Below are 25,723 nucleotides of genomic sequence, written 5' to 3' on the forward strand. Positions count from 1 at the left end.
CTTATGTGTCTTCTGTCATGGGATATAGAAGAAACGAAAAGGGAAAGAGATTTCTTTAATCATTTCTCTTAATTTGACACCCTAGAAAATTGTTATGCCGTTAGAGATCAGCGGGGAACATTATCTCAAAGACATGTAAAATACATGGATCTTAAAAGCGCTATTTTAGCATTGCAGAACGATGAACCTGAATACCGCACGAAATACGCTGAACCAATTAAAAGGAGTACAAAATACAAAATGAACCGAAAATTGACTCACCAATTATATCAACAACAAGTTGATTTAATGACCCACCATAGACATGTGATTACATGCAGAAGACAACGCTGTACACAATCTACAGAAACGAAGTCAATTCTTACCAAAACCGTTGATCTACGAGAAAAGATCAATCAAGAGCAGAAAATGAACCCAATACTTGAACCCTACCATTCAACTAGCCGCCTTCTACGTCGAACACACATCACTTAGTTCTAAGATTTTAACTTTAGGCTTTATACAATCAATTTTTCTCTTTCACGTATTCCTTCTTCTTAACTTCACTTTACTTTTTAATTTTATCTGTAGGATTTATATGAAGTACGTTTATCATAAGTAAAAAAAAAAAAAAAAAAAAATATATGTGTATATATATATATATATTAACATAAATAAATAAATATAATAATTGTAAAAATAATAGTAATTAGGCTTCAAATTTGAAAGCGCATGTTGTATTCTATTTGAGCTGCATGTTACTAAATAGTCAAAATTTTTTTTTTCTTCTCTTTTGTAATATTAAACTTTAGCATGTATAAAAACAACTTATTTAATTGTATAACAAATACGCAAATATTTCGGCATAGCATGATAAGTAATAATTGTATCTATCCATGTATTCCCTACCCATTATCCAATAGTTTCATAAACCTCATTTTATTCTCATATTTGCATTCCATACGTCACTTACGAACAATAACAACACGAAGTACACTACAAGAACACTTATGCATGTACAGTATCAAGTGATGATCCTCACAACATCCATCATATTTACGCTTGCAGAATGACACACACAATAGATAAACAAAACGCTAATATCATAGAAGCAATGGCTGATGGATCCCAGCTTAGCATACGGCTGCAGGGGGATTATAGTAGGCTAATGCTAAAAAAAATTCTGGAAAACTTTGGGATAGTGAGGTCCATCGTACGGGAACCCTGTGCTTCGGGGTACTCAAGTTACGCAAGTGGCATTCCTTTCATCACGGGAGGCAGCGTTAGCGGCTGATAACCTAAATGCGCGCCAACGCTACAAGAGCTATTAGACTCATTATCAAATGTATCAGACGAGAGGAATTGGGCAAAGTCAACGGCACCTGTCCCCTTGCCAAATAAAAGACAAGTCAAGGTCCACAATATATCGGAAAATGGACGTTGGTTAAACATAATGACCGAAGAACCAATTGATTAGCGCCAATGGCCACCAGCTACGAGGCCGAATATTACCAACTATGTGATGCAGCAGTTGCTGCAGCAACCTCAAATGATACAACAACCATTGAAATAGAAGACAAATCATCTTCCCGAATTATCGAAGCACAAACTAAGAATGCAGAGTCAACGACGGAAGTCAAAACCCTTAAAAAAGTTAATGAAGAAGAGCTTAGTCCAATATTACGATTTGTAAGAGTAAATCGTACAGGGACTAAAATAAGCGTCATTTTAAAAAAACCTATTAACACAAACTATATTACTGAATTTTTTGAAAACAAATATCCAATAGAAGATATTCATTTTTCAACCAAAAAACAAACACGGGAAGATATTATTCCCGTTCATGTAACGTATAAATCCACTAAGTGGGCAGAAAACATGCGCCAGATTTCAGTGTATTGCATAACTTAACAGCCAAAAAATGTAATCACAAAAAACCCAAAAACAGAAAACACGATTAAAATAAATAACGATTCCAAAGATAATGACTCACTTCCGCGAAAAGTAGTATCTAAGGTACCAGCCATTGTGAATCTGAATGAATACACTTGGTTGTTAATGACCTTTGGCCCTTTGAGCCATTTAAACTACTACCCATTAGATGTCAAACGCTACGATGGAAGACACTTATACCTAAGTTTCGCTACATACTGTAACGAAGAATCGACGGAAAGGGCCCTCAAAGGACTCAAAATGTATGGACCGAATTACTCTCAAAAAGACTCGCAAAAAAGCCGTGAAATAATAACACATTCATCGTATGTACATTTAATATCCAAATTTCACCGTAAAGTACACAGTCTTCTGTGCAAAACACAAATGAAATTAAAAAGGATCTGCCCATCATGCCAAGAAAATATCATCTTGGTAAAATACGACTGGCACTATAAACTATGCCTTGAGATGGAAATGTCAGCAAATCTCTTTTTAGTTTTTGATTTGAAGCTGAAAACAAACTTAAATGACATTAAACGTAATTTAACAATCAGTGCCTAATTTTACATAAAATACTAAACAGGTATTACAGATAGGCCAAATCAAGACTAATGTATTTTTTGATACACCAATGTTTCATAATTTTCCTATAACTTTTTCACGAACGTTGGCAAAGTTCATACGAAACAATAATAAGTTCTTGGGAAAAATCGGAGCTAAGCTAGTTAATACCATAATAGAGGTTCTAAACGTCCAATACTTTAATTGAATAGTGAAAATTATGAGTCAAAAACTAAGTGTCAGCATTGAAAACACTTATAATTAGAAAAAAGATACGTACAAGTCCAAAGATTACTAATGACTACATATCAGAAGATAAAATGTAGCAATTGACACTTCAATATGTACACTTACCGCTGACTTCAACGCTTCTAAATGTACTAATATACCTGACATATAACTGTTTAATAATTTATTTTAATTAAGCTTACTTATTCAGTTAGCGTCAGCCAAATTCTTTGACAGTACAAGGAGCATAAGTTAACGTATTTCTTTGGACAGGAGGTTTAAGTCCTTTTTAAATTAACATGCAATTTGTGCAAGTGCAAATACCTTTGAGGGACTTTTTGTCATCAAAATATTTCTATGTAAAATTCATATCAGATCGTCCTGAAATTTGGCTCAAGACGATTGCCAGCACTTTTGAAAGTAACTAAATAATCAAATACTAATAAGAATGAGCAAGTGTCAGTGTTGTAAGCCGTATGGCAACATAAAATTGGATAGGTTTAGATGGTTAATCTTAAATTATTGAGTTGTTAAAAAATTTTGCAACTACTTTACTCATGATACTCTGATATAAAACAATATATACATGGGTGATTTTGTCGTAACTTGCTCTGATCAACTTGAAAAATTTAAAAAAAAATTTGGTTAAAAAAAATTGTTTTCATTGTATTCCGACTGTACACAACATCATTAACAAACATTGAAAGTGATGCAACTATTAAATTTGCTGGTCAAAAGTTATACGAAATCTTATAAAAGTCAGTTTACATCGATATTTAAATAGTTGTATCTCTTTCTAACACATGTAGCTCCTTTAATAGTGAGAGTATTCTTACTGGGCTAAAATAAAAGCTGGAATCAAGACCAATTAATTAAAAAAAAATTTTGTTCGGTTTTGTGCTTTCATTCAAAAGTGACAGCTGTTTTAACTAAGGCGTGAATATCGCTATTAATGTGATTTTGGCTAAAATCCAGTATTTTTCATAAATTCACTACAACTTCTCATTCGGGCCATAAAATTCAAAGATTTTTGTTTTAATTATAAGGACTATATTTTTGCTTTTATTTAAGTTTAGATAAAGCCATCTAATAGAGTGCACCACTTGGTTACGAACGTTGGAAGTAGCACCACCGTTTTTGCATTTATGTAGCGAAAAGAGGCCAATTGGACGAAACCCCGAGACACGTGTCTCGACTTTTAGCCCAACAGTGATAAAAAAAATGTTTGGCTGGGATTGATTACTCTAAAACGAAAAAAAACGGCACTTTGAGGTAAGGTAGGGTCGGAATGGAAAAGTTCGGAATAGAATTTTTAATGTTCGTAGAGCTCGTACGACTCATAGACGTATGACAATGATTGTTCCACCCATACGTTATTTGCTAGCCTCAAATGCAATAAGAAACTGTCGTTTGCGTACCTGCACACGTACACTGAGTGGTTGTTCCATGGGGGGTCGGAACAGAATGAAATGTTTGTACGTGCGAAATACGCAAAAAGAAGAGCTTGGCTATTTGAGAGGTAACAACTGCAGGTACTACTGTCATAAGGATTTTTTTTAGTCCTATACTTTAAAAACTGACGATTGGTTAGCATTTCAAGTAAATAAAGTTACAAGTTTAAAATGATTTTTGTTAAAACCACGATTATGGGGCAAATATGCGGACAAAATGTATGCAGTGAAAACTCATTCTCATTTTTCGATATTTGTTGTGACTATGGTACAAATCTAATCCTTAGTAGCTATATTTCAAAATGCGTATACGCCAAAGTGGCAGATATGCCCTTTTTTTTTACTGGTGAAAGCTTTTATAAGTGAAACAAAATTACGGACATGGGTCAGAATAGAAAATTCGACTCTAAATGATTAATTATCTCAGTAAAGAAGTTTATATCCGTGTTAGAAGAAATGTCAAGTGAAGTTAACAACATTTAACACAATTTAACGTTCTTAAAGTTTTGGATTTTATTACGGCACGTAAGTATGAGTACCGGACCCGATCTGAGCAAGTTACAGCAGAATCACCCGTATACATACATATATTGTAACGGCACCACCGTTTAAGGTTCACGAGAGTTTTGGTAGATAGAAAAGGGGACGTGATAGAGCAGAAAGAGAGCGATGAGTTAGAGAGATCAACTGAGGATGGTGAGTGAGCTGAATGCGCGAAGAGGTTAGGGGCCTGGATGGACGTGTCACCAGGAGCCCAAATAGCGAGGATAAGCGCTACCAGTATTGGGTATTGAGTCACCCGGGTCAGCGCTACCAGCCCAATCCGAAAGGATACTTGGCTGGTAGGGACGCCCACTAGTTCTCACATCTTCAGGATGTGCATTTTGACCTTGATTTCACACTCTGTAGCCGTCGGAGAATAAAGTAAGTCCGTTCCTCATTAAGTGTGCAAGGTTTATGTATTAGCTTTTTTGGGGTCTGCCCGCTGCGTAGAACGCGGAAGTTGGATACGGGTTATAGTTATAAATGAACGGAGGACAGTGATCTCCCCACCAAGATTTATTATAATGCACCCTGATCGAAAAGTTAGCAGAGCTCTCAAGCTAGTTAGCTGGGGCCTATGTGAGTGACCTAGGTGGTACCAAGCTAGGATTGTGATGGGGCTCTATAGGGGCGCTAACTGAGGACGAGAAAGTTATTGTCTACCTAGCTTTTTCTTGTACGCATCAAAAGATATAAGAGTGGAAAGGTATGCATATATATATTTGGGGACAGACCAATTAAGTGTTAAATACGAAGATTTACTCAAGTTTCATTATTTTAATAAATTACTACGGGTGCCAAAAAATACCGTTTATTGTTGTTAAATTAAAAAGAGTTCGTGAGTACTTACAATTTTGAATCGTGGAATAATCAATGAAGTGGGAGTATTTAATAATGTGAGTGATTTGCAAATAAATTATGCTTATGAATGTCATTACGAATTAGACTTGTATGCATTGCCTACATTAATTTTTAAATAAGATTTTCAAATTTCTCTTTATTTTTCTGACCCTGTCCCTTATAGATTAATTAGGATGCTAATATTGGCCCCACATAATCTCCCATTCGACTGCGCTATCTACCTCTATGTATTTGCCCTAGTTGGACCTACATAGGTAACTGGGTAACCAATGTAGGCCCTACATGAAGCCCTCTTCAGCTTTCTGTTTGGGACTCTATTGTTAATTATAGACACACACACACACATACACACGATTTTTTATTGTTTAATTAATACTTTGGATTCAATATTTTTTTTTATTCATAATGTTGAGAATCGGCCTTATTAATGTATGTATATGTGTGTGTCGTCAACTTTAACCGAAGTCCTAGTCCTTTACCTGTCATTTAATATCTAGCTACTCCACGTATCAGGGACATACGTGGTCTTGAGTTATAAGCCAGTGGATCACCCAACACCCGGCCTTGACTACAGTGACATTAGGTAAGGTTTACAGGTCGTTGGACCTAAACAAAAATATGAGGAGTGCTGCCTAGGGTTTCTGGGTATGATAAGCCCGGTTGAAATAATATAAGGCAGGACATAAGGACATGTCCTGTTTCCTGCGCCATTTTTTCCGAGCACCCCGTAACGTGGCGATCGATGAAAAATCCACAGTAGCTTTAATAAATTGCAAGGTCGATCGTAAAGATAATGCGTACAGTAATATAGGTATATTGGTGCGTGGGCAGACATGGATAAGACGAGCACATAAGCAAAATGTGCGTTGTTTACGTGTTATATTTTCGGCTCTTGGTAGAGTTTAAGAGCCCTTAAAATTTGTAAACGAGTACGAGAGAGACAGTGACCAAAGAAGTGCAAAATATCCAATCACCATTAACCCCTCCTGTAAGGTCAGAGAAGACTGAAATTAAAGCCAATACGGAACGACCGAAGCTAATACAGTTCTTAGGAGACACAAACTCGTATCAAGCTTCTAGTATTAATGCCTTGCAGTCACATTTTTTGACTATTCCTGGCGCTACAGTCTGGGAGGGGAGGAATGATCCTTGTAGTAACTACACCAGCTATGCCCCTGCAGGACAGCTGAGAGAAAGGAGCTTCCGAGATATTAGACAAATTGCAAGAAAGTGACAAAGAAAGTTTTCTGGAGCTAGTCATGAGAACTTCGACACATTCCTCACGCGTATAGACGAGTGTCGACTATTTGCCAACCTCACATAGAAGGAACTCCTGTTAGCGTTGCCAGAAATCCTCACGGGTATTGCGATTACCTGGTTCCACAACGAAAATGATAATTGGTTGAGTTTTAAGGACTTTGTGTCGAATCAAAGATCCTGGTTTAGAACAGGTGAGGAATTACAATATCGCTTAGCTGTAGACGCTTAGTTACGGACTCAATATGCTGGTAAGTCTGTACTAGATTACTTGGTACAAATTAAATCCATCGTAAGAAGAATTTAACCTATATGGCCAGAACGAAAACAACTTGACTAGTACTATCATTATATAAGGCCGGAACTTCAAGCCATGGTCAGGTGAAAGGACCTCCTGCATACAAGGGATCTTTTACATAAAGCCATGGAGGCCGAGCGAATAAGAAAATTACCGTTTACATTCCAAGAACCACCTTCACCCGAAAGCTTTCTGTTTCTGGAAACAGTTTTAAACTCAAGGAAGGTAGCAAAGGATCCAAAAAAACAATCCAAGATTGCTGGAGTCGTCAAGATGAGGTCAGAAGACCAAATAATCTTTTTACTCGCTTAAATCATAAAAGGACAAGAGCAACTACTTGAAAAATTATCCTCTAGTCTTATAATGAAACCAGAGGCCGGTAGAACTGACCCAAAACTGTCCCGCCTTACTCCCAGGAGCCACATAAAGAGAAAAACGTGGAAAAAGCGTTCTAAAAAAGAAGAACAAGCGCACGTCACCACGATCATGCGTAAGCGTTTGATTGATATGATATACGGTGAGAAAACTCACATTGACAGGGGTGGCCCGTCTCCAAATAAAGTTATGAGGGGTGGACAGCATCATTGACGAAAAGACAATAACACAAGACCCATCCGATCACCCAAAGAAGTGGTCAAAGCTGCTCTACCTCATGGTCAGACTCAACGCACTTTAAGCCCTTAAGAGAAAACGAAGCAGAAAAATTTAAAAAAAAAGAAAAGCCCATACAACCCTTCAGTGGCCGGTGCCACGCTTGCGATGAAGTAGGCCATGGAGCTCTTAGATGCCCCAAAAAGAAGGGGAACGGGGCGAGGTGGGCGTAAATAAGGGTCTTATGCCACCTCTCACAAACAAACACTTGCTAAATTATGTGTCATCAGAAAAATGCCTCTCATCAAAAGTAAAAGACGAGGATGACTGCCATGGGTGGTAACAACTTAAGGTTGAAAGCTGCAAACTTCGGGCGCTGCATAATCCTGATTCTACACATACAGTGACGCAGGCCGTAGAAGGGCAGATCATCAATCCCTGTGGACAGAGTATTTATCCTACGTGTGAAAATTCCAGCACGGTTGATGGCCACTCCACAAACACTTTTTGTGATCAAGAGGCATAGAAACTGGTCATTCCAATGAAGCATCCAACAATAGCCATTTGGAAGGGTCCTCTCAAATCAATGGCTTGTCACTTGGGCCAGGAGACCTTTACTAGATTCCCTTGCCTATGCTATTGGCCCAACTATCACCCATATATCCTCCAGTAAGTAATAACGAGGATCTATAGGAGGGGATAAGTATGACTTTGTAGATGCAGACAGTAAATGAACGTATTCAATCCCAATTTTCTGCCTCAATACATGTACAACAATGCTATGGAAAGAAGAAAACGCTGTTGGGATTGCTCTACCGCCAATAGATGTAGGTAATACGGTCATGAGTGACCCACCAAAGGTGAATATCATATGTGTGAGCGAAGCAGATGAGTCTCCGAAGCGTGACACCAGGCAGACCAAATTGCTTAACTCAAAGACTCATCGCGAAATCCAGAGGCTTAAAAAACGATAGGAAAAAAATTTTAGCTTTCGCTAGATAGGTACCTAAAACTGATTCTTTGTTCTCTTTCTGCCTTTAAAAAAGTTAGCGTATCATAATTCAAAGAATATAGATAATCTCCCTTTAATCTTAGCGGTCGAAGGTTAGATCCGCGAATCACAGGTTAGTAGAGTTGAGAAGCGAGTAGTCAACGTCTAGAAGGAGGTCGTAATGGTGCCGCCATTTGGGGTTCGCAGGAGTTTTCGTCGAAAGGAAAGGGGTTGCGGTGGAGCGGAAAGAGAGTGATGAGTTAAAGAAACCAGCAAGAGATTTCGAGCAAGCCAGATGCGCGAAGAGGTTAGGAGCCTGGATGGATGTGTCACCAGGAGCCTGAATAGCAAGGGTAAACGTTGCTGGTATTGGGTATTAAGTCACTCGGGTCGGCGCTACCAGCCGAATCTGAAAGGATACTTGGCTGATGGAGACGCCCACCAGTTTTCACATCTTCAGGATGCGCATTTTGACCTTGACTTCACACTTTGTAGCCATCGGAAAATAAAGTAAGTCCACTCCTCATTAATTGTGCAGGGTTTATGTATTAGCTCGTGAGGTTAACCCACTGCGTAGGACGCAGAAGTTGGACACCGATTGTAGTTATGAATATACGTGGAAGACTGATCTCTCCAACGAGGTGTATTATAACGTACTCTATTATTAATTACAGGCACATAAAAATACACAATTTTTTATTGTTTAATTAATACTTTGGATTCAATACACTTTTTTTTTATTCATAATATTAAGAATCTTTCTTGTTTATGTATATATATGTGTGTGTCCTTAACTTTAAAAGTTTCATGGTCCCAGTCCTATACATGTCATTTAATATCTAGCTGCTAAACGTATCAGGGACATACGTGGCCTTGAGTTATAAGCCAGCGGAGCACTCGACGCCTAGGCTTGACAACAGTGTTATTAGGTAAGGTTTACAGGTCGTTTGACCTGTAGAAAAATAGAAGGAGTGCTGTCGAGGGTCTCCGGCCCTGATAAGCCCGGCCAAAATCACATAAGGCAGGACATAAGGGCATGTCCTGTTTCTTGCGTCATTTTCTCCCGAGCACCCCGTAACAATATATATATATATATATATATATATATATATATATATATATATATATATATATATATATATATGTATATCCTGTGTTAATACAGAAATGTTAAGTTGATTTTTTTATCACTTATCGAAATGGTATATAATGTCCACTAATTAAATGTTTCTCATGTTGTAAGACAAACTTTTTTCTAGTCCGAAAAAAATGCTAAGATACGCATTTTTTACTTAACAGAAGCACGGAACCGTACAAATATTAACTTTAATACATATTGAACTTGTTAGAAAAATCATCTATTCACTATACTATAATTGATTCGAGTAAAAAATTACGCATTAACTTTTTATTCAATACTTCAATAAGATCCGTACATTTTTTTGACACTACAGCAAATAAACACCCATAATTCTCGAATTAGATAAAAGATAGTGTGTACAATGTATTTTTACTTTTAAGTAAAAACAATTTTTTACTTACGGTTTTTACTTGTGGTGGAATGTTCACTCTATATTGGTCATTACTAAAGGCTGGATTTTGATCATCTGCATCAATGATATTAACGTAAAGCGTTGTTACGGAAGATAGTGGAGGATAACCTTGATCCTACAAGCAAATTGTGGAGTCACTATATGTTGATTTAACTGTTTAATACGAAACATATTTGTTTATACTTACTTGAGCACATATCTTAACGGAAAAGTTACTGAGAGCCTCATAATCAAGAGATTTTTGTAGCACCATTGTACCTTCCATTGCATTTTCAAATACAAAATAATCCTAAATTAACGACTTATTAGTGAGACTAAACATCCCAGAATCTAACAATCATATACTAATCTCAATAAATTCTTTAAATGTTAGTTGAAGATTTTTTTCTGTTGATCCGTGAAATATGTTATCCTTAGATTTTCATAATTTTAAACTAGTGTAAAATAAATACCAAGTATACTGTTACATTGTATTATTGATTTAGGTTTATATTCTTATTTTAGCTACATAGTATAGTAGCTTTACTTGTGTATTTTGTGATATTTGTATAGTCAAATTGTGTCATAGGTGAATTATATGCATGTACATTGATTCCTGTCCAAAAAATTTTATCAAACCATTATATTCAATAAGCATGCTGTTAAACTTATAAACAAACAGACAATAATTTTCGTGATTGCATTGTAAGATTTATACAAACTACAATAGGACAAAATATTAATCTCTAGTTTAAAAATAATCAACAACATCCTATTTTTGGCTTATGTTTCATCAATTAACAAGATGCGTAAGTTTTATTAATGCGCTTAAAGAAATCTTCAACAGAACAATAAAATATATGTGTCCATACAAAAATTCTGTCTAATTTGAATACAAGAATGTCTTACCACAAAAACAAAGTAGCATCATCTTTTAATGTAGTAACGATATAGAATTTTTTTACTGAAGAAGTTAGAAAATACTTGTGGTTAACATTTTCACGGATTATTCACCATATTAATTTCAAAAAAATGTTCAAATAAAAATAACAAGAGCAAATCACTAATTTTTTCATAACAACATCATTTTCATAATACATTACGAAGCAGGGGGAAAAAAACATTAAAACGAAATTTTTTAATATGCTGTGTCAATTTACTTTTTTTTTTTTTTTTCGTAATAAAATCACACGATTAATATGTTTATAGTATAAAACACTAAAGACGTGTCTAGGCTTCAGAAATTAAGCAAAAAGTTTTGTAAGTATAACATTAAATATTGCGTGTATATTTTTTATTGAAAAAGATTACCATATAGATGCTGGGAAGAATATAATACTCTACAGTAGAATAAGACCCAGGCTGATCTGCATCCACAGCCTTTACACCTTGCAGAACTCTGGTTCCAACAACTGTAACCTGTTGAAAGTAACAGATGGTCTATACTATTTGATAACTGTTGTTGAAGCTACAGAGATTTTTTATACTCAAATCTTACTTCAGAAATATTCAAAACATATGGTCCGTTTACAAACTCTGGGGCATTGTCATTGGCATCCGTTACTCTGATGTGTACAGGAATAACAAAATTCTGTCAAAAAGTGTTTTTTAATCAGTAACAAGATTCTTTTAATAAACTGTAAGATTTCTTAAAATGATTATGTAGCAATAAAAAATGCGAATATGTGTTGTATTAAGTAATCATGAAAATCTCTTGAAGAAACAGTTAATATAACATGAAAATTTTGTATGTAGTCAAATAAAGCATAAATTGTACCCTTGGTTTAGTGACAAAAAAAAATTATTTGCTATGCACCTTTGTGACGGGGCGCGGACGAGTGAGAGAAAGTGTCCCTCACTAAGATCACCAGAATGCATGCAGCGTTATAGAAAAATTGTTTAATAAATGCAAATAAAAGTCATTTAGGATTGACTTCCACAATAATACACCACTGGATTTTCTTGAGCAAGACTTTTTATTTATCTATTAGTCAATATTTCGCCGCATCTCAGAGATCTTTTAACACTGTCAACACATTCACACATATATTAGCTTATTATACATAAAATACAATAAAATAAAAGTAAAGATATAATGACGTGCACTACCTCTCTTTTTTTTACGTAAAAACCTCACGCACTATAGACCACCAATTATATTTTACTAGTGGCCCCCTGTCTTGGCTTCGCCCGAGACTTACTAAATGGAACACCGTCGTGTGTTAACATGTAATTTACAATGTTTTTAGTTAGAAATTTTATATCTATTCCTGACACTTCTCAGAACAAAAATCTTCTTATAAAAAACATATTTGTTCGAAATTCATACAGTTGATTTAGTCAAATAATAAGCTGTAGAAAAAAAAAAAATAATAATTAAGGTGAAAGATACTGTGCATTCCTTATGCCATGAAATAATTGTTGGCCCTAAAGGCTTTTAATTTGCAGTTCTTCCCGTATAATCTACGAAAAGATCTTTTTTTAAAGCTGTTAAAGATTTGAAACTCCCAAAAAGTATACATTAAAGAAAAAAACTATTGTCTCTTGTCTCACAACTTTATTATCAGAGCAACATAATCCTAGAGCTTTGTATCTACATTTTTTATCACCACAATGATACAAATACATATTGAACCTATTTAAAAATCTAGAAAATTTATGAGATTACTCTGAAAATACTGATTAAAAAGCTTATCTCTCAAGCAATAGATTCTTTAGTAGTCAATTTAACGCTGCTGTTTCAATCTCAACAAATGTTCTACATTAGTTTCTTGACACCTTAAATTGTATTCATTAAATGCATCTAACGTTTTTCTTTTAATTCGCCCTCTTGCGACTTTTGGTATGGTTAAGACTTTTGTGAGCCCTAAAGGCTGTTTTTTGTCAACTTTCCTAAGTTCTAACATATTTGTTGGCAAGGTAGTTCGACGTCCGGTGGTCCTAAGAAAGACCGGTGAGAATCTTAAGTAAACTCTTTCTTCACTGAAGTTTCCAACAAACGTGACTGCCTGGATACTTCAGGGCAGTATTCTCTGGCCTGCTATTAAAGCCCGGGACTAATCAGAAGAAAAATTACAAAATCCGAAGCTTTGGAGCTAGTTGTAAAGATCTTTCGTAACGGCACCTTGTATAACGTTGAAGACGTTGGTGTCTTAAATACCTTCTTTTTTAGCAGACTCAGTTGTTTTGATGACTAAGGTGGGGAGATTGGTTCGTGACGCAAGCTCGGTGGAGACTGTCCCGTTGGCTCAAGTTTTTTTTTCCTTTATAGCTGTTAAGTTCCCCAGTGTAGACCTTAGAGAGGATCGGTGATTCCTGGTTGAATGCTTAGAGTTGAGAAGGTAATATAGGGTCATCGGTTATCGGGGTTCCCAGCTTTGCGACGAACAACTGCGGTCGCAACGACTGCCAGTGATATACTGACTTGGTTTAATAGTGGCCGTCCTTAGTTATCATAGTTTTTTAATTAACTAATCGTTTTCGGAAATGTCAGTAAAAATGTATTTGTTGGCAAGGTAGTTTAAGCTTAGGTGGCCTTTGAAAAAACTAATGAAATGGATGATTAAGTAGGAAGCGTAAGTACTTATAATGGCCCTGAAAAGGGCCAGTGGTGAAACTTTCAGCTGTTCCTTATTATTTTTCTTGATGATATAGAGCTGGTTGCATGTAGCTTAACTCTTACCCTTAAAGTCTCTGTGTACGGAGACCGTAATGGAGGGAGGTACACCTCTGGCAAAAAAATATCTTATTTTTGTGTCGATCTTGAGATAACCAACCGTTCCTCGTTAGTCAGCAAATGGGCCTGAAGAATATCTCCTTTGTGGTATGCCGTTGGGACGACTACTGAGCAGGAAGCCGTTGTGGCTGCCCGTGCTTCTCAGGGCTGTCTTTTCTGGCTTGCAATATCAACTTTCTTGATGCAGCTTGATGAACTACCGGTAGTTGACTGCGGAAGTTTCCAGGACGCTGCAGCATATAGTAACCACACTCGTTTAATTTTGTTGCAGGTAGCTTTGATTTGTTGTCAACACCACCTAGCAGATTCTACTGAACTAACAAGAAAAATTAGCGTCTTTTTGAAAAACTTTAAGCTTATTTATTGCCATTGTTATAAACTTTTTCAAAATAAAAACTACCATAGTAAAACTATAGTAAAACTATAGTAAAAATACTATAGTAAAACTACTATAGTAAAACTATAGTAAAAATACTAGAGTAAAACCATATAGGAAGTGTCAAGAATAAATATGCAAAATTTTAGCAAGATCGGTTGAGTAGCTTTCGCGAATAGCAATTACAACGATCTTAGCGACTTTGCTTTATACATTAGTAAGATACAGAAACCATGTTATAAATACACTGGAGACCTCTTTACAATAATACGCTGAAGGTAAACTGTTCACACTAATGGACATACGAGCAATGAGATTACAAGATACGAGGTCTACATGTACATGTTTACATTGAGAGGATGAGTTTGATTATTTAGCTATTATTAGAATTGTGTATAAGGGTGTGTGCGTGGATATAGTTTTGAGGAATATATGAGTAAAAATTAATATGTTCGTGTTAGTTTCAACTGAAGAAACTATTATTCGTTTGTTTCTTTTTAAACTAAGATATGGTATATTTAAATGTATTAGATAATTCATCTAAGTCACTTTTTCTATTGATGTTATGATCAAAGTAAAAATTGTTAACATTTCTATGATTTTTCTATGTATCTGGTTTTGTTCAGTGCCTATGATTTTATTATTTTTGTTACAGTTGTAAATATTAAAGTCGAAACTATGGTTATATTCCGTGGCATATACGAAAAAAACAGATTTTTTAGATTTCTTTTTATGAAGTGCCTCATGTTATTTTAATGTGGTCGTAAATTTTCGTAAACTTTGGCCTGTATAAATTTTTGTCCTATTTCTAAGGAGTCTTTTCCCAATCTTATGATTGAAGATAATTTGTTATCAAAACTGTTTGCTACCCTGAAATTTTTGGATTTCAAGAAATTATTACATCTAGAAGCAATAATTGGATTGTAGGGTATAATTATGAGTAGTTTTTTGGGTTATAGAATAGAAGTTTGTTGATTCATATTGCCATGACAGAATTTTTTGAATCCATTTTTCATTATTTTTATATCCAAGTCTTCTGGGTAACAGTTCTTAGACAACACACATTGCATGTTCATTATATTCTTAGTTCTGAACTAACTATCATAGAGCTTAAAAATTTTGTCAATCATATTTATAACGAATCTTTTTTTCACTGACGTGGGGTGGTATGTATGGTAACTTAATACACGATTAACACTGCTAGGTTTCTTATACTAATCAAGGGAGCAACCTTTATTGTCAAATCTAATGATTAACATACATGAAAAGAGTAAATAGTTGTCAACTTCCTTCTCAACTGTAAATTGTATGAAACTATTGTAACTATTTAATTTATTTAGAATATTGTGTATTTGTGTTTTTATCATATTGCTAAGATGTCGTCTACATAACGTTAATATAGCAAAATGTTATCTTGTAGTTAAAACAAGACACTCTTCTCAACCTGTTCTAAAATTATATCAGCAAATACCGGGCATACACATCCACCCATGGGACACCCTACGTTTTGCCGATAAAAATTTAAAGCATGTATATGCACTAACATATGCTGTGTTATCACAGTCACAATCCATGTTTTTGTTTTTTGCAATCTTGTAGTACACATGACAACACCAATCAAAATTTATAACTGTACACACTCACATATTACATAACATATAACACACTCAAATCACTGATTTATTTGGTCAATTCATTCTTCTTAACCTTTTTTTAAACTTATTAAAAAAATTTTCTATAAGGCTCTGTACATTCTGGTGATCTCAGCAAGGAACAATTTTTCTTCTTCGACGGCGTCACATGAAATAGGTGAATAGCGAATATACTCTACCTTTTACTACAGTTTACTACCTTTTACTAAAGTTTTTAATCATGCTTATTAAAATGAGTAAATTAGCTGCCATACTTGTAATACATATCAGTACATAACATAAAGTATTTGGCAATTTCAGATAATGGTGATTTTGGTTATGTAAAAAAAGACCTTACTTTATTCTTGCACTCTTATGCAGCGTATGTTTCTAAGATTTTTATAGCGTGGCATAAAAAAAAGTAAAGATAAGTGTTAAAGTAAAAAGTTTAGAGTTAAATATTTTTTTGATTAAGCGTCTTTACTATAATAAAAGCTTTTTTTCACATATGTTTATTCTGTAAGTCAAATCAGAAAAAAGAAGTTGTTTACTGTGAAGAGCTGCAATTTAATTTTTAAGTAATTTTTTGAGTGCATAAAGTTTTAAAATAGCATTAAACAATGGTTCAAGCAATTTTTTTTCCTTTCTGACTTCTCAAATTCATCAAAAAAAAAAAAAATATACAGATTTTTATAAAAATTAAATGGTTTTTATTTTCATAAATTATACATGTGCTTTAAAAAAATGGGATGATTCCTATGTATATCAGATATTAAAGTCTAAGGTCCATGATTTGTTCTTGCTTAAGGATAGGGTCGTACGGAAAGGTACATCATGCTCATCTCTATTTTGGATTTTAATCTTGCATAAGCTTGGATAATACCAAAAGATTTTCTGATTTTCCTTACCCACTTAGTATCAGTTTAAATATGCTTGATACCTTCATGATAGTTTAAAAGGGGTGTTAAATGTCAAATATTGAAACATTGGACGTTTTAGAAAAAAATACGCAAGGGACGATCATCTCAATCAGATCAGTGACTCACTATAGACAGGTTAAGTAAGACAGGTCTATACAAATCTATTGGAGTATACTACTTTATTGGAACTAAGTTTCGCTACCAAAAGGGACTCCCCCAAAAGAGTTTTAAAACTGCTCAGAAAAAAATGAAAAGGCTATTGAACAAATAGCAGACAGAACAACATAATGATGCAGACCAATATATGTATAATAATGATGATGATGACGATGATGATGATAATGCTGGTGATGATGGTAATGATAAAGATAATGATAATGATAAAGATGATAATGAGATAAAAAGCAAAGCCGACTCTTTCGTACTCACTTCGTACAGCGAAAACTGCACTAGCGATGAAGGGGGGGGGGAAGTGGAGTGGCCTGCGATTAAAAAACTGCGTATCAATTAAGTACCATCTACTTGTAAATTAACTAAAAATTCTTTATAAGTAATGTGTCAAATAAATATTTATTTTTTACAAAAAAAAAAAAAAAAACAATGCTCAACAATTATTATCTATGTGACAATTCTTCAAAACTTTATTCGAACTATTTCTTTAAAACACATCATTACGCTCAAGAGACATAATCATTTAAAGGCTTCATGTGAAGTTGAAACTGCGTCATGGTACGTATAAGGAAAGCGTATTTTTATACATCTATGAACATGAACAGCGTCTTTACCCCAGTACCTGTAATTGCAAACACCAGTACTGCCAGCGAAGGAGTGAGACCCAAGTATACTTTGAATGCCATTGAGTGTCCAAATAATGGGAAGGGAATATGTTGCACTAGTACTTTTTTATAAATAGTGCACGTATCAATCTAAGAACTCTGAAAATTTTAGCCCTTAATTTACAAAAATAAGGGCACTAGATTTTTTGAAAAAAAAATTTATTACCCCTCCAATGGTCAAGTATCAAAAGTGAAATTTTGTGAACTTGTAATAGAATACCAGCTATTTGATCCTGTTGTCCAAAATACAAGAAAAAATGTTTTCAAAAAAAAAAATTATTTTCTTGATTGTTTTAAAAATACACGATATTTCAACAAATTTTTTGTGAATTATCGATTCAATAAAGAAGCGCGCAAAAATAAACAACGTAACTACTAAATTTTAACAAAATTTTGAGTTAAGTTAAAAGTATAAAAATGCAAGCGTCTATGAGATATAAAGCTTTTAAAAAAATATAATTTTTTGAAAAATTTAATTTATTAAAAAAGTGAAAAATTTTTTTTTATTCTTTCAAAACGTGGTTTTTAAGCAGGATAAAGGCTGTTTTTCCCTTAAGTTTTCTGAAAAAAAACTTTTTTCGCAAAGATATAGGCTTTTTATAAAAACCCCTATCCCTCCTCCCAACCACACGCCAGTACTGCCAGCGAAGGAGTTGGCCCTAAATATGCCTCACTTGCTATTGAGTTCATGAATTTTTTGCCAATTACCAATGAATTAAAAAGGAAGAGTTAATTAATAACATAACAACAACGTTTAAAGAGAACTTATGGCCCAAAAAGGAGTATAAAAATGCAAGCGTCTATGAGATATAGAACTTTTAAAAAACCATGATTTTTCCGAAGAAATCAATTTTTTTGGAAAGCTACAAAAGCTACAAAATTGTTCTAATTGTTTCAAAACGTGATTTTTAAGTTAGGCAAGAGCTAGTCTTCTCTTAAATTTTATAAAAAAAATATCTTTATTCGCAAGGATATTAGCTTTTTACAAAAACGCTTTGTTTTCGGTTTTTTGTGAATTACAAATTGACTTTTTAATTTATTAACATCTAATTTGAACGTATTGATCCATAATCGATAGTTCTACAACTTTTGTTTAGAACTTATTTTTATTTGACGAGCCTGAAGAGAGTAAAGTGGAAAAAAGCGTATTTGGCACAATTAAGCCTTCTTTACCGTGGATTTTCAATTCACCAGTTGTTTGTATTTTAGTTTTCTGAATTTTACGTGAAATTTCCGATTTTTTACGTACTTTTCTTTACCATATCTCTTCTGAAGGGTCAAAATCCATAGACTGACTGCACTATTTGATAATCAAGAGTTGGGTGATTGAAATTATATATTAAAGAAAAAGGAGACCGAAAGTACAGTGGAAAATTTATAGTGATTGAGACGAAAAGAATAATATTAGGGATGTATTTAAAGGCAAAAGAAACATAAGTGAAATTAGGCATTGTAACAAAATAAATTGATATCGGAGAAAAGAAATCTTGCCAAGCACTTTTACGACGATAATAATGATAAATTCAAAGAAGACGCATACATGACAAGAGTAAATCGTGGAGAACTGAATCACAAACAGCCTTATGCTTCATTATATGACTGGGCTTTAACCCCCCAACGGCCAAGTTATGAGGCAGTTCCTGTACTGATTAAAGTCTTTGTATAACTTAAATGTTGTAGAGTTTAAGCCAAAGACGTTAAAAGAGGCTATTAAAACAGCTATTACTGTAGACAATGAGTTAAGTCCCCACTGGTAAATCATAGCACAAAAGAGGAGATTCAGGGCTGACAACACCAAGAGACAGTATGATGCCATCGTAGGCCTTATCTACAATGATGCACCAGTGGAGAGCGTGGACAGAGGGATTGAATAAAGAAGGTCAGATAAGGGTGTTAAATCGTGTTCATATTGTAGAAAATACAAAAAATTACCTTACTACTGAATGCAAAAGCTGTAGCAAGATGTGCAAAGTAGAAAAATAACGAACTCCAACCAACCACCAATGAACCATTCAAAATGTTTGTCAAAAAGGAGAGGAAAACAATCCCCCGAATAATGGCCTATTTCATATCACTGGGCAAAATAGACCAAACATTAGCAATAATAATGATTGATATTTACAGTGAAGAAGATATAAGTGTGGTGGTAACAGATGCTTTAATAATAAATATAATAATGATAACATCAACAATAAAAATATGAATTATGATAATAATAATAATTATAAAAATTATGGTAGTAATAATTAAAATAACAGGAAATAAGGTGATAGTTATAATAGATATGACGACAGAATGGATGATAATTGTTACTAGCAAAATAATTAGAACTCCTACTATCATAACAACAGGGGCGATCATAAAAAAAATTATTGTAATGAACAAAACATTGGGATAAGCTGGATAAGCAACTTGAAAACTAAACACTCAAACTCGCAGGACGTTTAACGCTATCCCTAATTGTTAATGGCATGAACCAACAATAAATGAAAAGTCACAATTGCTTAAGATTAAGAAACGTGACCAAGAGGATAAAATATTAGAGTCTCATACTACGAAGTATGTAGATAAAGCCATTGTCAGCAACAAGAAGTCACTTGAAAATCGATTAAAGAGTAGAGAAAGTGACGAACTCGACAAGCTGGCATACACAAAATGTAGAGACGAGAAATCTATGAATTTTGAGCAAAATATCAGAATAATAGCGCAGTTACTCAGAAAGATTAAAGAAAATTCTGATATTAAAAATAAAGAAGTGACACAGGTACTCTGCATGCTAAAAGTAAACATGTTAAATCTAAGTCATACACCACCATTAATGATTTTAGAGAGCCCTTTTATAAGCTAAAGCGCTCCGTTTTATGCCTTTACAGGCACAGAAATCAAAGATAACAGTAAATATCAGGGAAAAAGTAAATACAAAGGTTTGATTCATGGAACACGCCAAACACTGGGGTTAGTCAAAATCCTAGTCCAAAGTCTTATGTGTACCCTGTGTACCTCACACGTAGACCTAAACTATTTTGCCACAGAAGTGGAAGGCATAATAGGATAGAACATTTTTAAGTCGTATAAGGGCTAAATTTTTGTCACAGAAAATACTGTTACGTAAATTAGAATCAAAATCTCCTTGGAAATACCCGAAAGGCTCGAAATTTTTGCTAAAACATGGTAAGTACTATATGCATACGTTAACCGAGAGCACAGAAAAACAGAAATGAGCTAGGTGCCTCTACAAAAATAAAAAGAGGAAATTTAACTCTGCAACTTCATTGCAATAAATAATGACGATAAGGTGTATGCAAAATGTCTGAATACAACATACAAAATAATAAATACATCGGTCTTGCTCGTGGGCTTATTATAGTGAAGATTATTAAAACAGCTAAAACAGGTGACGTCGATAAAGGCGATGAAAAAAAAATACGTAAGATTTCTATACGAATGCTTGGAAAAAATAAAAAGTGTAAGAAAGTGATGGATTCACTTAAAGGGAGTGAAAATGAGATAAATTACATAATCGAAAACAAAAAAGATTCAAAAAATAAAGGCAAACTATGCATGGCAGTGTCGTTTATAACAATGTTGAAAACATTTAGGCCCATAAGAGAGGTAATAACCGACAAATATTGATAAGCAAGAAAGCAAGAGTAGAAAAAATAATAAAAATAGTCATTGTGCCGAGTTGTAATGAGGTAGAGAAAAAAAATGTGTGAGAGATTATAGAATGATACCCATATGTGTTTGGACATGAAGGGGAGCCTCTAATAGCAACGAAATTATTAAAATATACGATAAGTGCGTCTACGGAAACATCGATAACAGCGAGAAAATACACCAGCTATCCACCAGCCATAAGGAAGCAGATAAAATAGAGATAAACAAGCTGCTCAAACAAGACATAATACAGCCATCGGAGTCACTGTATAGTTTTAGCAAGTAGATCATGCTGAAAAATGCCGAACCAAACATTAAGAAACTCTGGTACATTGTAACAAATTTTTAGGCAATTAAATAAAATAACAACAGGCAGCTAACACCCAATTTCATTTAAAAGTGATATACTTGAACATCTAGCGTCAGCACGCTGTATAAGAGTTGTTAACTTTAAACAAGGGTTTTTCTATATCAAAATACATGAGAATGATGTCCATAAGACAGCATTTTATAGATCAGATGGGCATTAGCATTATAAAAGAATTTGTATGGATTCTACTAACTCTCTGAATACCTTCTTTAGAGCCTTGACTTTGGCACTAGCAGACTAGCAGGTCTGCAGGGACACAAGATGGAGATTTATCTTGACAACATAGTGGTGTTTGCTTCTAACTTAAACACTAGGAACAATTTATTAGGCTGTTACAACAGTTGTGAAAAGCAAACCTAACAATTAAGCCATACAAAAACCAATTTCTGTAAGGCATACTGAAAGATCTAGAACATGTTGTGAAAAATATTCAAACAAAAACTGACCTAAAAAAGATAGAAGCTGCTAGAAAATATTAAAGCTCTACAAAAGCACGAAAAATCAGACATTTTCTTTTGATTTATCAAATATTATAGGAAGTTCACGAAAACATTTGCAAAAATTGCTTAACCACTCTCTAAACTTTTAAAGAAAGAAACAGAGTTCAAATGAAAACAGCAGCAGGAGCTTGCTTTTAAAAAATTTATTGACGCATCATATAGAGAGCCTGTACCCACAGCACTGGACTTAAAAAAGCTATTTATCGTAATGACAGACATCTTCGATTAGGCAATAAAGGTGATCCTAAGCCAAGAAGAAATTGCTAAAGACCGACCATGCAAGTGCGCCTCACGTTCCTTTCGAGTGAGTGAGCTACGCTATCCTACATATGATAAAGAAGTACTAGCAATATTATTTGCAATCAAGTAACTTAAGTTGTATTAATTTGGACAAAGATTTATGGTCATCACTAATCATGAGCCGTCAAATTACTACCATACTTTGAAGAAATCTGATAAAACATTTAATAGGCTTACAGCTGAATTAAGAGACTATAAGCTTAACGTTGTTTATAGACCAGGTATAGCTAATAAGGCAGCAGATGCACTGTCCTTCAATCTAATTGTAAAGGATAAAGACAAAAACCCCTGAACTGCCGTGACAAGAGTTATATGAATTTTTCGAAGAGCACGAAAGATATGGTTATGATATTATAAACGTGCCACCTGCACGAATAATCAAAGTATGGACAAGAAAGAAGAAAAACATAATTAAAAAATATAAAAAATGTCAGATAAAGATATTTGATTCAGAAGATTCTAATAAAAAGGTAGAAAGAGAAAAGTTACACAAGATGAGTAATTCAGATAATAATCAGTAAACAAAGCGATGCAGATTCATTAATCAAAGTGGCTGGTAGCAAGTAAAACTATAAAGAGTAAAAGAACATAACATGAGAAACAAAGTAAAAAGGAAGGTTATAAAACCAAGTGGTAAAAATTACAAGAGAAAATTACACAAAAAATATTCAAACACAAGCTTTCACCAATGGTGAAAAACAGACTTTATCACAGGCGAAATCTGATAATAAATTAGCCAACATGTGTGAAGAAAAAAATATTTTTAAAAAGTGGGAATAATAAGCACATCTTATTTGGAATTTGACATGCAACTGAAATTATAACGCAAAATCCTTACAAAGCAACTAGATATATTGCATAAGTACCAACCAAATTTTTGAATAACGCCGAAAGTAGAAAGTGTGTCAAAGGAAATTGTCATAGCAAACTATAACACTGCCTTAAATGGAAAATCCAAATTAGCAAGACATTGGGGTTACAGTATAAACAGCAAATCGAGCAAGAATGAAGGAAAAAAAACCAAAAAAGAGTGACCAAAAGGACGAGTCTCACGCACTAAATGTGCTCCAAGAGTATAACAGGCAACAGCCAGATGTACCAAGCATGGTTGAATTGAGATCACATACGCTGAAGCAACAGTGCAGAGTGACATGCTTAATAAAAAGGGACACGAAATAATAAGTGAATCTTAACGGTTTTCGCAAGCCAAAAAAGTTAAACTAGATGTCAAGCGTCGAGATTTTAAAGGTAAGTTGAGCATGAGAATAGATATTTAGGAATCCAATATTACCACCAATCGACCTTTAAGCAATCTGATGGAAGGCACAGGTAATGATACAAACATATTTCGACAGCTCTTGAAATAGAGAACTGGCTCAAGAGATAAAGATGAACACGTAAGCAAGGGAAGCTTTTCACGTGCATCGCCACAAACAAATAAAAATTCACTGGGGGATGGAAATACAATGAAAGAGATAATAAGTCATTATATAAATAAGGAGGATAAAGTTAAAAATAAAACAAAAGATTATGATATATTCTATAATAATTCAGAACAAAACTGCGTTGAAACGAATAAAATTCTTAAGTTTATGGGGGAGCTTCTAATTAAAATACCAGGTCACTTGCCTGTTTAATTTGCTTTTTTTTTAATCTGCAATACATTAACAACACGAGAATTCTACATACTACGTAACTTGAAGTGGAAGAACAAGTGCGTCGATCTAGAAGAAGTAGAAAGAATCCTGCAGTCTGATACAAAATACGATAACAGTGACTGCATAGTTTTATTTGTAAAGAAGTTTAAGAAAAATGATTGTATACACTTGCAGGGCACTTAGAAGAGAATAAGGTGCAAAATTTTTTAAAGCCTTACGGTAAACAAAATAAGGAGTATTTTGTATCTCATTATTAATTACTTAAGAACACTCATCGCTATCAATTAGCAAGGCAAGATAAAACAAAATACAAAAGAAAGAGGACCAACAGTTAGTGAAAAATCAGACATTGACATGAAGCGGGAAACTGAGTTGCTTCAATCTTAGGAGGAAAAAAAAAGTATAGACAAATGGAGCATACTGAAAATGATTTTTTACACGAATTATGTTGTTCATAAGTATAGAGACACACCTCCACCTGATTGTCCATCAGTACATGATCCCAGTAGCACGTCACAGTTGTCATAAGAAAAAGAGGAAGAGTAGAGATCTCAACAAAGCTCTAATAGAGGCAAATAAAAGCAACTCTAATGAAAAGAATAATCTTAAGGATCAAAGCACGCTAAATAGATACAGAGTATGCAGGAACTGATAACCGCTTGATAAGCCACCGTGGGTCCTGAACGATTGTTCAGACCCCCCTCTGTTCCAGAAAATAAAACAAGTCAAAGATCACCCTTTGAAATATTTAGACAATTTATTCTTCTGCTCCGTGTTGGAAAACGTCCCACATACAGAAACGATGAATGCGCTTAACGAACGAGGTTATATTGACCCAGTAATCATAAATAACGACGAGAGAGTAGTTAGGAATAGTTAATTTCCAAAAAGAGTAAAGTATCCATAATGCCCACGTATATGAAAAAACACTTTTAGGGTATTGTACTATGGTCAGGTATTAAAACTGACTTGAAAACTCTTCAAGGGCTGGTAATGAGTAACCATATAAAAAATATAGGAGCAGTGAGGTACCCGACAATGTTAAATCTTAATCAATGAATATACCAAATTGAACAATGAGAGAAAACTTTTAACGATATAAAACTTATATATATATATACGCTGTACACAAATATACTAGTTGTACCACTGGTGGACCAACAGTTCAAAGTTATAAAGGAATATCATGAGACAGCAGTAGAAGGCCATAGAGGAATCAACTAAACGTACGATAGAATCTTGAAAGACTTTTACTAGAGAAAAATAAGGCCAGAGGTCAGGTAGTTCATTCTTGGATATAACTCATGTTAGACACAAAAACTCGTTTGAGTTAAGACTTAACAGGCGATGATTATTATTATCATACCGAGCAGGCCATGTAAGAAGATGTCTATAGATTTTCACATATCTGTAAATAAACCATTGGATCCCGGAAATACTAATATTTTAGAGCCATGGGAAAATTACTGTTGGTCAATGAGGCAATCGAGAGAATGTTTTTATTTCATGTGA

The 25,723-nt window shown here is 34.3% G+C and overlaps 1 protein-coding gene across 1 annotated transcript in view; it reads right to left on the minus strand.

Annotated features, from left to right (window-relative positions):
- Nucleotides 1–25,723, minus strand: part of Cad96Cb (protocadherin Fat 4-like Cad96Ca) — an 898,994-nt gene that overhangs the window by 782,690 nt on the left and 90,581 nt on the right. Inside the window, exons 3-6 of the mRNA XM_089595008.1 lie at nt 11,726–11,818; nt 11,539–11,646; nt 10,436–10,537; nt 10,238–10,363 (exon numbers count right to left, since the gene is read on the minus strand). Coding sequence (XP_089451134.1) covers nt 10,238–10,363; nt 10,436–10,537; nt 11,539–11,646; nt 11,726–11,818 — 429 coding nt within the window. The remainder of the gene's footprint in view (nt 1–10,237; nt 10,364–10,435; nt 10,538–11,538; nt 11,647–11,725; nt 11,819–25,723) is intronic.

Source organism: Copidosoma floridanum, unplaced genomic scaffold (assembly GCF_036245765.1).
Source record: "Copidosoma floridanum isolate Cflo_tuat_1 unplaced genomic scaffold, Cflo_Japanese_pri ptg000023l, whole genome shotgun sequence".
NCBI lineage: Eukaryota > Metazoa > Arthropoda > Insecta > Hymenoptera > Encyrtidae > Copidosoma > Copidosoma floridanum.